Genomic DNA, 15,247 nt, shown 5'->3' on the forward strand with positions numbered 1-15,247 from the left:
GTCTGGCGTAGCTGAAGCAGTGGAGTCAGAATCTGAAAGGGGAGACAATTCCGTTTCATATGACTCTTGTAAAGCTGAAGAAAGTAGGCCTACTTATAGACTCAGACGCAGGGTAGAACCAGTCATACGACTCAGTTATGATGAGCCAGGAGTACCTACAAACCGGCCGATTACTTTAGTACATCGTGGGCTTGTCATTCGGATAAGTTACGAAACCCGAGATGTTAATTCATTTGTCACAGGTTGTAAATGTGCACCCGTTTCCTCTCTATATAAATGAGCATACATTTAAAGTTTGGTCTTATGGGGCATGAAGACCATCTGAAGGGGGAGAGTGTAACCCTGATGTTATATTTGTCCTTTTCTAGATTTACTGAGGGTGCAATTATGACAGAATGCTTTATTTTATTTATTTATTTGAAACGTTTATGTATTATTTTTTCCTTTCTTTTATTAGAGTTTGGTTGGGGAGTACAGGTGAAAAACGTGGTAAACATCATTTTGTGTTGTGAGTTGATGTGCATTGGACAACTAAGAGACTGACAAGTTTGTGAGCCAATCAGATTTTCTTATGAGCGGGAGACGGGAGGAAAAGTTCGAGAGAGAACAGGAGAAAGTTGGAGAGAACGGGAGAGTGAGAAGAGACGTGAGTTTAACGAGGTCTTTGAGTGTTTAACAGGAGAATCTTGCCTGTAATCAGAAGTACTGCTCGTATTTCTGCACTAAGGAGGTGGCTCGTTATGACTACGGACTGTTTCATGTAAGTTTGCAGTGACTGCATGTTTGGCTCGGCCAGAGTTGAACGCTGTGCATGTTGGCATACTTTTGAAACTGAAACTGTTGTTGTCCTCTGCTTAAACCGAGCGGAGTTTCAGGAAAGAACACAGACTTCTGTTTCCCGGGATGAAAATGTCGGCGATCGTCGTCGAGTGATTTTATGAGAATCCGAAGCGCAAACAACCACCGCACCTGTTGTACACTGAGACATTGCGATTTGGGACCATTTCAACGTGATTAAAGCAGACGTGTTTCAACGCATACTAGCAACTCAATTGAGGTAACCATTTAAACCATCTTTTTGTTTGCTCTCTGGAGTGAAGGGGCCAGTTTCATTTTCCCGGCCACTACGCACTCAAGCTCCGTATCAGGCCTGCAACGGGGTGGGATGTGTGTTTAAACATTTGAGTGCACTATTGATATTGCGACTGTGTTTGTTCTTTTTCCATTTTGAGTGTATTTTGATTGTTCAAAGCTTAAAAGGTTTATTCAAGCCTACACAATTTATACAGAGATATAAGTTAATTTGATAGTTTAAATTAAAGTTAAACAGGCCTTAAAAAAGGGTTATGCCTTTATGGTTAACTTTAGTGAGTTAATTACATTCTGAAAGGGGACATAAAATTGACAGTACTTGTGTGATACGGTAAAAAAGGTGTTTAGTTACTGTTAAAAGGAAGGCAATCACAGACGATTGTTTTGACATTTTATTTGTTTTTGTTTTGTTTTCATTTACATTGTCATTCAAATTTTCGACACATTTCAGTTTAATTTAAATACCAAGTTTCCATTTCATTGATATAAAATTCAATCTTTATTGGTTTAAACGTTTTTTTGTGAGTGTGTGGGTTATTGCAGTTAAAAGTAATTTAGGAACAACTCCTACGCTAGAAATAAATCAACTGCTTGTATAACGTAATTCCTTGGGGGTTTAGTTATATTAGAAGACAGGGTTAAAAGATCATTTGGAAATAAAAAGAACTCGGGTCCTTATCAAAAACTCTAGCCTATGTAAATGGTTGGTGGATAGGGGTTACACTTGAAAAATCAATAATACATAATTTCTTTACTGCCACTTTTGATCAAATTAATGCATCCTTGCTGAGAAACAGTAATAAATTATAAAAAAAACACACATCTTGCTTACCCAACTTTTGAACATTAACGCATATTAATGGCATTTTTTTGGCCTCATAATACTTGCATGTGCACCAGAGCTCAGTATGCACTAACCATTAGATGACAGCCCTAATAATGCTATATATCCAATGACATTATGAATGCATGTTCAATATGTACAGTACAATGTGACTGCACACTTGTAATGTGTTTGCATTTCAGTACCTCTACAGAACCTAACTGATTCATGAGCTTGACAGATTCCCACAGAGAATGTGTGTTTGCACCCCTCACCCTCTCATTACGGCAAACGTTTATCCTTTAACCAACATAAGAGAAGATCAGACAGAGATCAGAGTGGCAAGTAGTGGGAGATTCCTTTTGAGGGTGCCATTACGCTTTTAACCAAACCTGTTTAAAGAAGACTGAGAGGAGAAGAGTGTGTGTTGAGCATGGGTGTCCTCCTGTAGCCCTTTTGGTCCACGATAGCACCCAGGAGCCAGCTCGAGCAAAATGGAGGCTGACTACAATTCATTTTAGCCCATTACCATGTGTTTCCTAAGTTTCGCTGACCGTATAGCATTTTTGTTTGGAAATAAACAAAAGGAAAACAGTGGAGGCCAATACAAGGAGCAGAGGAAGCATGCAGGGAAGCAGTGTTGCATTTACTCGAAGGAACTAAGGGAGGATGTGGAAGTGTGAAGGGAGAAGTTAAGTTTGATTTACCTGGCCCGGTGAATAGAACTGTGTAGGTCAGGTTTCCGTTGGGTTTAGCTGGGGCTTCCCACTTGGCTCGCACTGAGTGTGAAGTCTCACTGAGGACATACAGGGACATGTGACCAGCGGGAGGCATCTCTAAAGTCCTGCCTTCCACCTGACAACAGAAATAAGATACTGTCCAATTAAAACTGGAAGTAAGCATTTAGTTTTACTTAAAGACAACATGAAATCTAAAGGATTCAAGGAATTTTCAAATATGTTGACAATTTTTATTGTCATTACAAAACACGCAACATGAAATGGAGCGGAATTTAGCACTGATGTCCGGTTAAACCCACTCACACATAAATACACATGCAATATCCAGTCACACACACACACACACACACACATATAAACACTAGAACCTGAAATTTAGCAGCATAGCAAAATAAACCAATATCACTTACAAACATGGCAAATTTAGTACAAGTATTATTTCTATGAAAAGTATTATTATAAAGTGACCCTATTTACTTTCTATTTATCAGTGCATGTTAGTCCAAAAACAGTTTGTCTTTGTTCAATCAAATAAAATTAATAATGAATAATTAATTAATAACCATTAATAAGTCACAATTCACATTGTCTGAACTGAAATTTCTTAAACTCACTTAAAATACATATTTTGAGACTGTTCGAAGAAACAAAATATCCCCGGAGGTTAAAAATAAATAAATAAAAATTCTCAGCCTGCACTATTTTTCCCACCATCTGTCCGCTGATGATCAGACACTTCGTAGCTCGACACTACAGCCACTCAACCTCTCGCTGCTTGCTCCAACTTTTGCTGTGTCTGCAGAACCGGCCATTTGACTAAATATTGCACACATATTGGAAAAATGCCCAAATATGGCCCATCAAAACAGTAACCAGCCCAGAGTGGCATTTATATCAAATGTCAAGCGTGAGCAGAAGGTGCTTTATTGAACAGAGTGAATCGATCACCTTTATGATGTTGAGCTGCCATCTGACATGTAGAAGAGGCATTAACATAATGTAAATGTGTTGGACTCTCACCAGGGGTCCCAGAGCGCAGCCCTGAGCCGTGCAGGCCTGCACACGGAAGCTGTGGAGGCTCCATGGGGACAGACCACTGACCTCGAAACCCCTAAGGGACGAATTCTGGACAAGTGTGCCATCCATCCAAAGACCATAGCTGCTAATCACACCTGTGTGGAGGAAATGAATACACATTTAGTATGTGGGCAAGAGCTATGTGGTAGCGTACGTGGGAATAGAGGTTATGCTTGACATGTAAACCTCTCGTATAATCAACAATGCAATAGATGTCTCTACAGTACCAAAATAATCGTTGACTACAGTCAACATTTCAAACATAAATAAAATTAAGGACATAACCTAAACATCAACCAAAATAAGATTATAAAGAAATTCATTAATGCCTGAAAATCAATAAGAACATGCAGCATTCACTGTACTTCTGCTATGAAGACTAAAATTGCCCCTCCATCACAAACCCTTTTTCCAGGACACGTTTTTATACCCAAACACTGTTTGCTCCACTGATTTCCTCACATGCCCCTGATTTAAACTGGCCATTTTGTTTAAAGCCCTCTGTTAAAGCCGACCATTAGTGAAAGAGTGCTATAAAACATGTAAACACAACTGTATATGGCTCCTGCTCTCTTTATAGCTGCTCACGGGACACACCCCTCAAGATTGACCGGTCAGTTAAAAGGTTCAAGAAGGACAACTCAGCTTGGCCCAATCCACAGAGAAATATAATGAATAACTAGATAAAAAGGTTTGTCAAGACAGACTTTAAGTTGGCTTGAGAAAGCCTGACCAGAAAGTTTGAAAAGTTTAAAACATTTAGAAAGTTTGAAAATGGGAAAAGTTTAAAAAGTTTAAAAAGATTTAAAAGTTTGAAAAGCTTAAGTTTAAAAAAGAAAGTGATTAAAATATTGCTAGCATTACAAGCAAGTGACTACCATTTCATTAGCATGATTAGCAAAGTTGCTAGCATGATTAGCAAGTGACTAGCATGTAGTAAGCATAATTACCATGGTATCTAGCATGTCACTAGCATGATTAGCAAGTGACTAGCATGTAGCTAGCATGATTAGCAAGTTACTAGCATGTTGCTAGCATGTTTCTAGCATGATTAGCATGTTGCCAGCATGTCGCTAGCATGTTTCTAGCATGATAAGCATGTGACTAGCAAGTTGCTAGCATGTTTCTAGCATGATTAGCATGTTGCTAGCATGTCACTAGCATGTTTCTAGCATAATTAGAATATGTCTAGCATGTTGCTAACATGATTAGCATGCGACTAGCTTGTTGCTAGCATGTTTATAGCATGTTTATAGCATGATTAGCATGTTGCTAGCATGTTTCTAGCATGGTTAGCATTTCACTAGCATTTTCTAGCATAATTAGCATGTGACTAGCATGTTGCTAGCATTATTAGCATGCAACTAGCATGTTGATAGCATGTTTATAGCATGATCAGCATGTTGTTAGCATTTTGCTAGCATGTTTATAACATGATTACTTTGTTGCTAGCATGTTGCTATCATGTTTCTAGCATGATTAGCATGTTGTTAGCATGTTTCTAGCATGATCAGCATGATCAGCATGTTGCTAGCATGTCGCTATCATGTTTCTAGCATGATTAGCATGCGACTAGCATGTTGTTAGCATGATTTTAACATGATTACCATTTTGCTAGAATTTTTCTACCGTGATTAGCATGTTGCTAGCATGTCGCTATCATGTTTCTAACATGATTAGCATGCGACTAGCATGTTGCTAACATGTTTCTAGCATGACTAGCATGCGACTTACATGTTGCTGGCATGATTTTAACATGATTAACATGTTTCTAGCATGATTAGCATGCGACTAGCATGTTGCTAGCATGATTATAGCATGATTACCATGAAGCTAGCATGTCGCTAGCATGTTTCTAGCATGATTAGCATGCGACTAGCATGTTGCTAGCATGATTTTAGCATGATTAGCATGTTGCTAGCATGTTTCTAGCATGATTAGCATGTTGTTACCATGTCGTTAACATGTTTCTAGCATGATTAGCATGCGACTAGCATGTTGCCAGCATGTTTCTAGCATTACTAGCATTTTGCTAGCATGATTTTAGCATGATTAACATGTTGCTAGCATGTTTCTAGCATGATTAGCATGCAACTAGCATGTTGTTAGCATGATTAGCATGTGACAAGCATGTTTGCTAGCATGATTATAGCATGATTCGCATGAAGCTAGCATGTCGCTAGCATGTTTCAAGCAAGATTAGCATGCGACTAGCATGTTGCTAGCATGTTTCTAGCATGACTAGCATGCGACTAGCATGTTGCTAGCTTTATTTTAGCATGAACAACATGTTGCTAGCATGTTTCTAGCATGATTAGCATGCGACTAACATGTTTCTAGCATGATTAGCATGTTGCTAGCATGTTTCTAGCATGACTAGCATGCGACTAGCATGTTGCTAGCATTATTTTAGCATGATTAGCATGTTGCTAGCATGTTTCTAGCATGATTAGCATGTTGCTAGCATGTCGCTAGCATGTTTCTAGCATGATTAGCACGTTGCTAGCATGTTTCTAGCATGACTAGCATACCACTAGCATTTTTCTAACATGATTAGCATGTTGCTAGCATGATTTTAGCATTATTAACATGTTGCTAACATGTTTCTAGCATGACTAACATGTGACTAGCATGTTGCTAGCATGATTTTAGCATGATTAGCATGTTGCTAGCATGTCGCTAGCATGTTTCTAGCAGGATTATCATATTGTTAGCATGTGGCTAGCATGTTTCTAGCATGATTAGCATGTTGTTAGCATGTTTCTAGCATGATTAGCATGTTTCTAGCATGATTAGCATGTTGCTAGCATGTTTCTAGCATGATTAGCATGTTTCTAGCATGATTAGCATGCCACTAGTATGTTGCTAGCATGATTTTAGCATGATTAGCATGTGACTAGCATATCATTTTTGTGCTATATAATTTTCTGTAATCAATGCATCTAAAATCAATTTCATCTATATTTTTCAGATTGTGTATTTAATTTAAAAATAAGATGTCATTAAATTGTTTATTTTAACAATTAAAATTTACACAAGATCAAGTTTTAATTTTAAAGATTTATTATTTAATTCAGTATTTGAAAATGTGGAAAACTTTAACCATGCCTCAAAATATACAATGTTTAAAAAATAATTGATTTAAATAAACAATTTAACTACATAATCTGTAATGTTTAATCAATTGTGTCTTATTTAATTGTTTCATATATATATTCGTCCCCTTGGAATTATGAGATTCTATCTGACATTTTTGTAAAAATTGAGTTATTAATTGTTATTCTGTAACAAATTATTTATATTATGTGATAGATTTTTTTTTTATGTTGTATACATTATGGGTTTTTATATTTAAAAAACAATAAGGTTCTATCTACACAGTCGAATGGAATGCTAAAACTTTGAAGCTCAATATCTCAAAACTACTCGGTTTTGCAGATAGAACCTTATAATTCCAAGGGGACAATATAAATATTACATATTTATTACAATATAATTTATTGTACAATTTATTTGGACTTAATTTGATTACAATTAAAGTTTATATTCACACAAAATTATAGTTTATATCCACACAAGACTAAAGGGTATTAAATTCCTGAAAAAGATAATATATCATATTAGAATATATCACACCATGTTAGAGGCCCTTTAACTGTCTTATCCCACCCTTGACCTAAAAAACAACAGGATATTTTAATAAATGATTCAATTGATTAAGTTAATTAAAACAATTAATGTCTTTTCACTATCAAAAAATAAAATTATATATATATGTAACAATGTAATTTCTATTAAATTCTTATAAATACATACATACTTAATAGATATAGATACAATAGATGTTAATTTGATGGGAATTAACATGCACCAAAACTTTAAAAGTGTAGGACTGAATTCCAGAAGCACATCTCCTAATCTGCATCTGCTCTCAAATGCAGGGGCGGCAGTGGTGTCCCTCATCCGGTGTTCAGGCCTAAAGCTAAAGCTGCAGTTCACAGCTTCAGTCAAAAGGGAGCACTTTTCATCCGCTTAAAACGCAGCACCCTCTTTTCCTTTGTCATGCGCGCTCCCACAAAGTGCTCATCTTTTCCTGTCCCCTTCTCTGTGTGCTAACCCATCATTAAACATGAAGCACCCTTAACTAAATGGCCATTTGGAATATGAATTCACCTTTGGTGGGCATTAGTTTTAACCCCACTCACCGTTGGGCTTTCGAGGGGGGTTCCAGGACACATTGAGGGAATATGGGGAAAGTGACAGGATGTTGGGGGCAGGCACTTCCTCTGGTGAACTCTCTTCAGTGTGGGCAACGCTGGGGTCACTGAGGGTGCATCCACCTCCCGTGCAAGCCTGCAGGTCAAAAGACAAACTTTAAGTGTCATCATCATTTATACATAAAACTTAAACATGTTTTAAAAAGATTTCAAATGAAAATATCTCCATAATAGTTCTACACATTCCTTCCTTGTAAGTGTTTTTTTGTTTGTTTGTTTGTTAATTAGATGATGAATTAGAAGATTGTAGTACTCTAAGCACATTTTATCAAGGGAATTCTGAGATATTTCCTTAAACTTTAAGCTCTAAAGATGTGGAAAAATATGAAATTTACAAAGTTGACCAGTTTATATGCTGTCTACTCTAAATCAGTGTAAATAATATAAGCAACAGGCAGTAAGAAACTTTAAAGTCTGCAAGCTGATGTAAACACATTTTACCATGCTCAAATCAATTTAAAACTTGCAGCAACCCCCCCCCCCCCCAAATAAAAAACAACAAAACAAAACAAAAAATAAATAAAATCCCCAAATTAGTACAGAAAATATATAAAAAAATAACTAAATAAATAATTAGCAGATTACATCTGGGCTTGTGTATAAATAATACACAAATAATTATTTCAAAATGACTTTCATATTGTTAAAATATTATTATAAAATACAAATAATTCCATCAAAATAAAAAGTAATGAGAAAGAAAAATCAAATCAATTTAAGTTTCTTAAATTGGCATAAAAATAATACAAATTTTGTCAAAATTATTTTTATATTCTGTTAACTTTTATATAATACAAGTTTCTTAACACAATGAATAAATTAATAAAAAAGCAATACAAAATTAAAATGAAACAAGAAAGCAAAGTTGTAATCTGAATCAGAGTCATGAAGGTGCTGATGTGGCACACAATGTTCATTTTGCACTACTGTATATTCAGTATGACTATTTTAAAAAGGCACAATTTGATAAATTTTCCAAGGACAAAATAAACTGAAAGTCACAGTGATATTATATTCTGCATTCTGAGCCCTCCTTTACTCATTTAGGTGTATGTAAGGTGAAACTGAGCAAACGCACTGCTATCTGAAACATGTAGATTGATCCAGGGACGAGGTTCCGCACTGTATAATCCTCAAAAAGCTCAGAGCTGTTATAGACGACGACCGGCTCTTCTCCTAAGGCAGACTGGTACAGCATGTAGAACTCCAGCAGGCCGTTCACCTCCACCGGAGCAGCCCACCTGAAGAACACCAGAGACAAAACACTGAGTCTGATATCCTGTCACATGACCTCTGCACTTCCCTTGTGAGAGCTGCATGTACACCCAGAAGCAGGCAGCAGTCGTAGGAAAAACCAGTAGACCACTCAGAACAGACAGAGCCTAATAAACCTCATCATGATAACTTTGTCCAAGGATGTGCGGACAGAAATAGGAAAGCCTTGTGGGTGAGCGTTTCACTCTCTAGCTTGACTTTCTAAGGCTAAATTTAGAACAGAGGACACTGCTATCTACTGAGGAATCTGAAAGACAGGATCACACAGGACAACTGAGAGGAGAAATGAAAAACTTAGAGAGAAAGAGTTCTTCATCTTTGTGTGTGTTGTTCACTAAACATATTTTGGCTGTTTGATTGTTTTTGACTTTCATGCTGTGTTTCAGATACATTTTCTGATTTAGTGATTAATAAAGTACAATTTTGTAAATAGGTAACAGGGCAGACAGATTTATTAGCCCTGTGAAAGGTCATGAAACTGTTCAGAAGCTCTATAGATATTCTACAAAAAATCAATTTCTTTCAGTTAGCACTGGTTTACTTTACAAAATCAAGGTAACAATGTTGACATTTTAAGATTCCCCTTTACTGACACACTTAACAAAACATTCAGTGATAAACGAGACTTTTTTCCTGTTCTGGAAAAAAAATTATTGCATCTTTTTGATGCAATATAATATAATTTATTTTACTTTATATTATTTTACTTATTTTACTGTATATTACTTTAAAGTGGGAAAATTATGTAAAGGTAAGTAGGTTGGCAACAACCTATGAACAACTTCACATTTTTAAATAATGCAGTCAACTAAAATCTAAACAAACACTGAAAAATAAAGAAAATGTAGTAGCATTTTATTCCTATATATTTCACATTAATTCATATATAAATAGAAATTAAAAACACAAGGACAGACCTAAGGGGGGATAACACAAAGACATCATTTACGTTACTTGATTTGTATTGGTGTTTTTAGTAAAAATACTATTAGCATAGCAAAAGTGTGAATAAACTGTATAAGCATTTATTGTCAAGATAAGATTCTATTTATTGGTAAGTTTTTTTCACATGTATATGGGGAGCACAAATAGCACCCATTTTGTAATTTTACCTTTATATCTCTGTCAGGATTGTCCCTGTTAAAGGTAATGGTGTCAAATCTAAGACAGAGCTTAAATCATTGTTGTTTTAAAAGGGAAATAGGACAGTAACCTCCTGTGTAATGGGAAGAATCATCAAACCACTAACTACAATGAGTTTGACCTGATGTTTCTCCGACCCTCTTTGTTTCCTTAATTTAGTACGACACTCACAAGGGCCTCTTGGTCCACACGGAGCAAACACACCCACAGGTGACCTTATTCATTATTGTGATTAATTTAGTTTAGGCATAAATTAAATTGCATTTTAAATGGCAAACGACAACAGCCATTAAGATGTTTCATTGCATAATTGATAAGCAGTTAGTTAAAGTATTAATAATATGACATTTTAATAAATTATAATACTTGAACAACAAAAAAATATAAAATTTTTTGCAAGACTTGGGAGTATATTGCAAATTGTGGGTATATTGTGAAAATTACACATGCTATATGTATATTATCCAAAAATTTTAATATAATAATTAACATAATAAAAAAAAAAAAAAAATCCTGACACTTCGGTACATAATAGCAACACAAAGAAAACACTGAACTATAAACTGCATAATTTTGGTTTGAAAATAAACTAACAGAACCCAAAACATTTGCAAAGGTTGAAAATCTTGTTTTGAACGTCACTTTGAAGGTGGTGAGAAGTTAACATCATACTGAGAGCAAATTTCTAATTTATTCAAAGTGCTGTATACTTTCTGCTGATATTCTGTTTATGCATATCCTGCAGTCCGGGGTCTTGCAAGCTTTCTCACAGGCAAATCCCAACACAACAAAAGAGTATTGAACACATATGATCCTTCACCCTCTCCTATTACGATTCTGCTAACAAGGCAATACCTTTCAAAGGCACTGTATCTACAATTAGACCCTGAGAGAAAAAAAAGAGAGGCAGAGAGATATCATCTGTAATGTCAAATTACAATGCTGCCTTTCTACCCCCCCCCCCCCAACTTCTCTCCTTCTCTCTCTCGCTCGCTCTCATTCTCCCTCTATCATCATTGCAGCTTCTCGTCCTTTTCAAATTGAAATATCCAATGGAAATAAAGCAATAACCATTTCCCCCTCTTGGCGGATGAAGACAATCATTAAAGTGAGTTTCCCTCAGAGGCGCTGCCGTCAGGATAGAGCAGATACATAATCAAGTTATGAAATTCGGTGATGAGACAAATTGGGTCATATACATCTTTTTAATAAATGGCTTACAGAGATCACAAGCTCTCCGCTGCCATTAATACAGAGGTAGCAGGAGAATAAAAAGAAAAGGCTTGTATTTTTTTCTTCTTAAAATGCCTGAAATGAGCATAATTGAATGAAAGCTATTGAGGTAGACTGCTACACAGCCGAAGACAAGAGAGAGAGTGAATGTTGTGGATCCAAGTGGTCAAAGCTTTGCTGGTTAACTCGGTCCCCATCTACAGCTGTAACTACACCATGGCAAAAATAAATAAATAAATAATAACCTATCTTTCGCCATTGAAAACCATTTAAAAGCATTCTGGTGATATATAGAATATATTTTATATTCTACTTTAATATAATTTATTCTAGTGATGGCTAAACTGAGTGTCACATGATCCTTCAGAAATTATTCTAATTAATTTAACCAATTAATTAACCTCAGTAATCAAACTAATTAATCAAACATGATTTTATTATTATCAATGTAACAGTTGTGCTGTGTAACATTATGGTGAAAAACATTGGCGAGGATTCTGTGTGTTTACTTTCACTTTTGATTATTTTTTAATGCATGCTAGCTGAAGAAAAGTTTTTTTTATTTTTTTTATCTGAGCACTAAACTTTTGAACTGTAGCGTAAATAAATACTACTTTATGTATTTATTTAAAGATTTAAAGTATTTTTAATATATTATTTGTAAATAGCAAATAATGAATTAAATTATATTAAGCATTACATTTATATTATACACATATATTATATATTGTAATATATAAAAGTAGGGGTTTTACCAGTTCCCAATTCATTTTGAAGCCCTAGATTCTTTATAAAAGCACATCTCAGGATAGTTGCTTGTAAAGGGGTTTAGGACTGGGCGCATGACAATCACAACTGTCATAACATAATTTATCATATTTACATCTCAGCTGACTGGTCAAAACAACCTGAGCACAGTTAAGCAAGGATGGCAGATTTGAAATCGCATGCTTTCGGGGAGAATGCCATTGAGATTAATAGGAATGCTAAATGATAGCTCTCTCTCTCTCTCTCTCTCTCTCTCTCTCTCCAGGTACTGTATTACTAGTAAAGGTGGAGTGGTGGGAGTAATTTAATTGGAGCTTTCTGATGGAAGTGAACTGGTGGTGGATTTTGCCATGGTGTAGGTGACAGCTCAAATATATATTCTCCTCGTGGCCCTCTCCTTCTCGCTCTCTCCCCACCTGTGATCATTCAGTAAAGTGATGACATTTTCTTTGTACCGGAGCGCTTCTGTCATCTTTCTTGGCTTAAAACAAGTGTACATAAGTTCAGTTTCCCCAGTGCCCCTTAACTCTCTTACAGTTCTCTCTCGCTTTTCGTCTCCTCGTGTTGTTGAATTGCATGGTGCTTTCTCCGGATAGTTCTTAAGTGATGGCGCAGGGCAGCTGAAGATGAACCTCTAAAGGCTTTCACATAGATTGCTATAGGCCCAGGGTGCAGGCTGCTGGGAAGAATCTTGTGCAGACTTTTTTTTTTTCTCTCTCTCTAAGTCAAGCGGCAGGGGTCAAACGCTAGAGAAATTTCTGCATGCTAAACAGGCTGGAAAAAGGTCGGACTGGGCATTTTCACGCAGTCCAATGAGATGGTCCAGTGTGGGTGCAGGAGTTGAGAATTAGCCCCTAAATCAAGGTCTGCTACGCTGCTCCGTTCCCCTGGTTGCTCAACTGCAACTGGAGGACACGCAAAGACAATAGGGACAAATAGCCAATGGCATGACTGGCGGAAGGGGCGTACTTTATGATTATATGGAAAACACTCAGCTAATTAATGTACCCATGCTGTGGATAGGGACAAGTTCTCAAATTTGACATACGAGTTGGTCAGATAAATCGCCCTACTGTGAGATTTTTTGTGTGAGCACTTTTCTTTTTAAACAGGGGTTACATTGTATCTACAGAGGGTTATGCTTTGACATGCAGAGCTCAGTTTTAGTATTATTATGAGGAATAACAAGATCTTGATAAAACATTGTCATATGAAAGGTGAGAACGACCACCTTCACTCATGAGTGTGTTTTGTCCAAGGACAGACCTTGTGAGGGTGAAACGTTTATTTATTTTTACATTTTTTTTAAGAGTTTAACTGCATTGTTCTAAAACAAAATCCCTAAAATGCTTTTAAAATCATGATTTAAAAACTTTACAAATTCAGACAAAACAAACCTTTATTTAATTATTAAAAAAATTAAAATAATAATAATCGCTGAAAATATATTTATATTTTTTTTAATACTCACTGTACGTGGATACTGCGTGCATCCAGTGTGGTCAGGATGGGTGGCTCTACCTGCGTGGGGGGTAACTGACCTGTGAACAGGGTAACCTGGGAACTGTTGGTGCATCCTGCCTCAGTACAAGCACTCAACATCAACTTATGAGGAGTGAAAACACCAACACCTGGACAGAGGAAAAAAAAACATCAGTATCGCTTCAGAAAATGATTAAAGACTATATAAATAAATCATTTTACAAAACAAAAAATAAAAGACTGAGAATGCAACATGTCATCATATTTCATGATGCTTATTCCACAGAGAAGCATTATTATGTCTTAAGTTAAAATGGTAGATAGCAGTGGTAGAGTTCACTCCAAGGCCTTTAAATTTTTTTTATTTTACATTTTTTTTACCTTTAACTATTTTTATTTTTATATTTTTAAATGTGTACTTATTTATTTAAAGGTTGATATAATGTTTTAGTCTTTTAGTAGAGTTTTCACAATATGACCCAACTGAATTTAAATAAAATGCACTTAATTGATTTACGTGATTTCCATGCTTTCTTTAACAGAAGGAAATCGGGTTTGTGTTCCAAGGGAAAACACTATTAAGTAACATGATCTGTGGAATGTGCTACAAATATACAAAATGTAACAAATAAATGGGAGATTTTGCTTCAAGATTCTGGGGAGTTTGATCAATAAAGCTCTGTGACCATCACCCCATAATATTAGAACCTTAAAGTCCTTGTAAAATGACCTGCAATTGTAAACAAGTTGTGGTTTCGTTATCTTTAGCTGACATCTGTATCCCAGCTCTCTGAATTTTGTCACTAACCTTTCTATTTGGTCACTAACCTACTCTATACTTCATGTAATTCTAATATGACCTGAAACTGTGATCTAATCTCTGGTACTGGAGTATTTTTACATGTTTGGGGGTGTTTACATGTATGTTGTTGTGATGATCAGTGAGCTCCTAGTACTCCCTTCCTCACACACAGCAGCCCCTGCTTCCACATGACTGGAATCATTTGTACTGGGAAACAAAAGTCACAAACGCTGCCTGAGAGTGGTTCGTTTCAAAAACTCCTCTTGACGGGAAGGAGGATCTCTCCTTGAAGCGCTTGAAAGCAGTTTACTGTCAAGGAAGGAGGAATAAAAGAGGTGAGATATTCCAAAATCACAGCAGGGGCAGCTTGGAAGCTGAGCCAAGATATCCTGAAAGAAATTGGAATCCCCGGGTTTGCGTGTGGTGGGGTGAAGGGGAGAGGACAGCAGCCACAGCAATGCAGCGCTCCATAGCTTCTTATCACATCAGACATATGCCTTTACAACAACCCACAATAAATACAGGATACCCCACA

General features: G+C 36.3%; 1 protein-coding gene across 1 annotated transcript in view; it reads right to left on the reverse strand.

The window, feature by feature from the left end:
- LOC132111610 (usherin-like) overlaps window positions 1-15,247 on the reverse strand; it is a 234,161-nt gene that overhangs the window by 115,349 nt on the left and 103,565 nt on the right. The window contains exons 33-37 of the mRNA XM_059519061.1: window positions 13,900-14,059; window positions 9,088-9,250; window positions 7,938-8,085; window positions 3,676-3,827; window positions 2,623-2,770 (exon numbers count right to left, since the gene is read on the reverse strand). Of these exons, the coding sequence (XP_059375044.1) occupies window positions 2,623-2,770; window positions 3,676-3,827; window positions 7,938-8,085; window positions 9,088-9,250; window positions 13,900-14,059 (771 nt within the window). The remainder of the gene's footprint in view (window positions 1-2,622; window positions 2,771-3,675; window positions 3,828-7,937; window positions 8,086-9,087; window positions 9,251-13,899; window positions 14,060-15,247) is intronic.

This window comes from Carassius carassius, chromosome 31 (genome assembly GCF_963082965.1).
Source record: "Carassius carassius chromosome 31, fCarCar2.1, whole genome shotgun sequence".
Classification (NCBI taxonomy): Eukaryota; Metazoa; Chordata; class Actinopteri; order Cypriniformes; family Cyprinidae; genus Carassius; species Carassius carassius.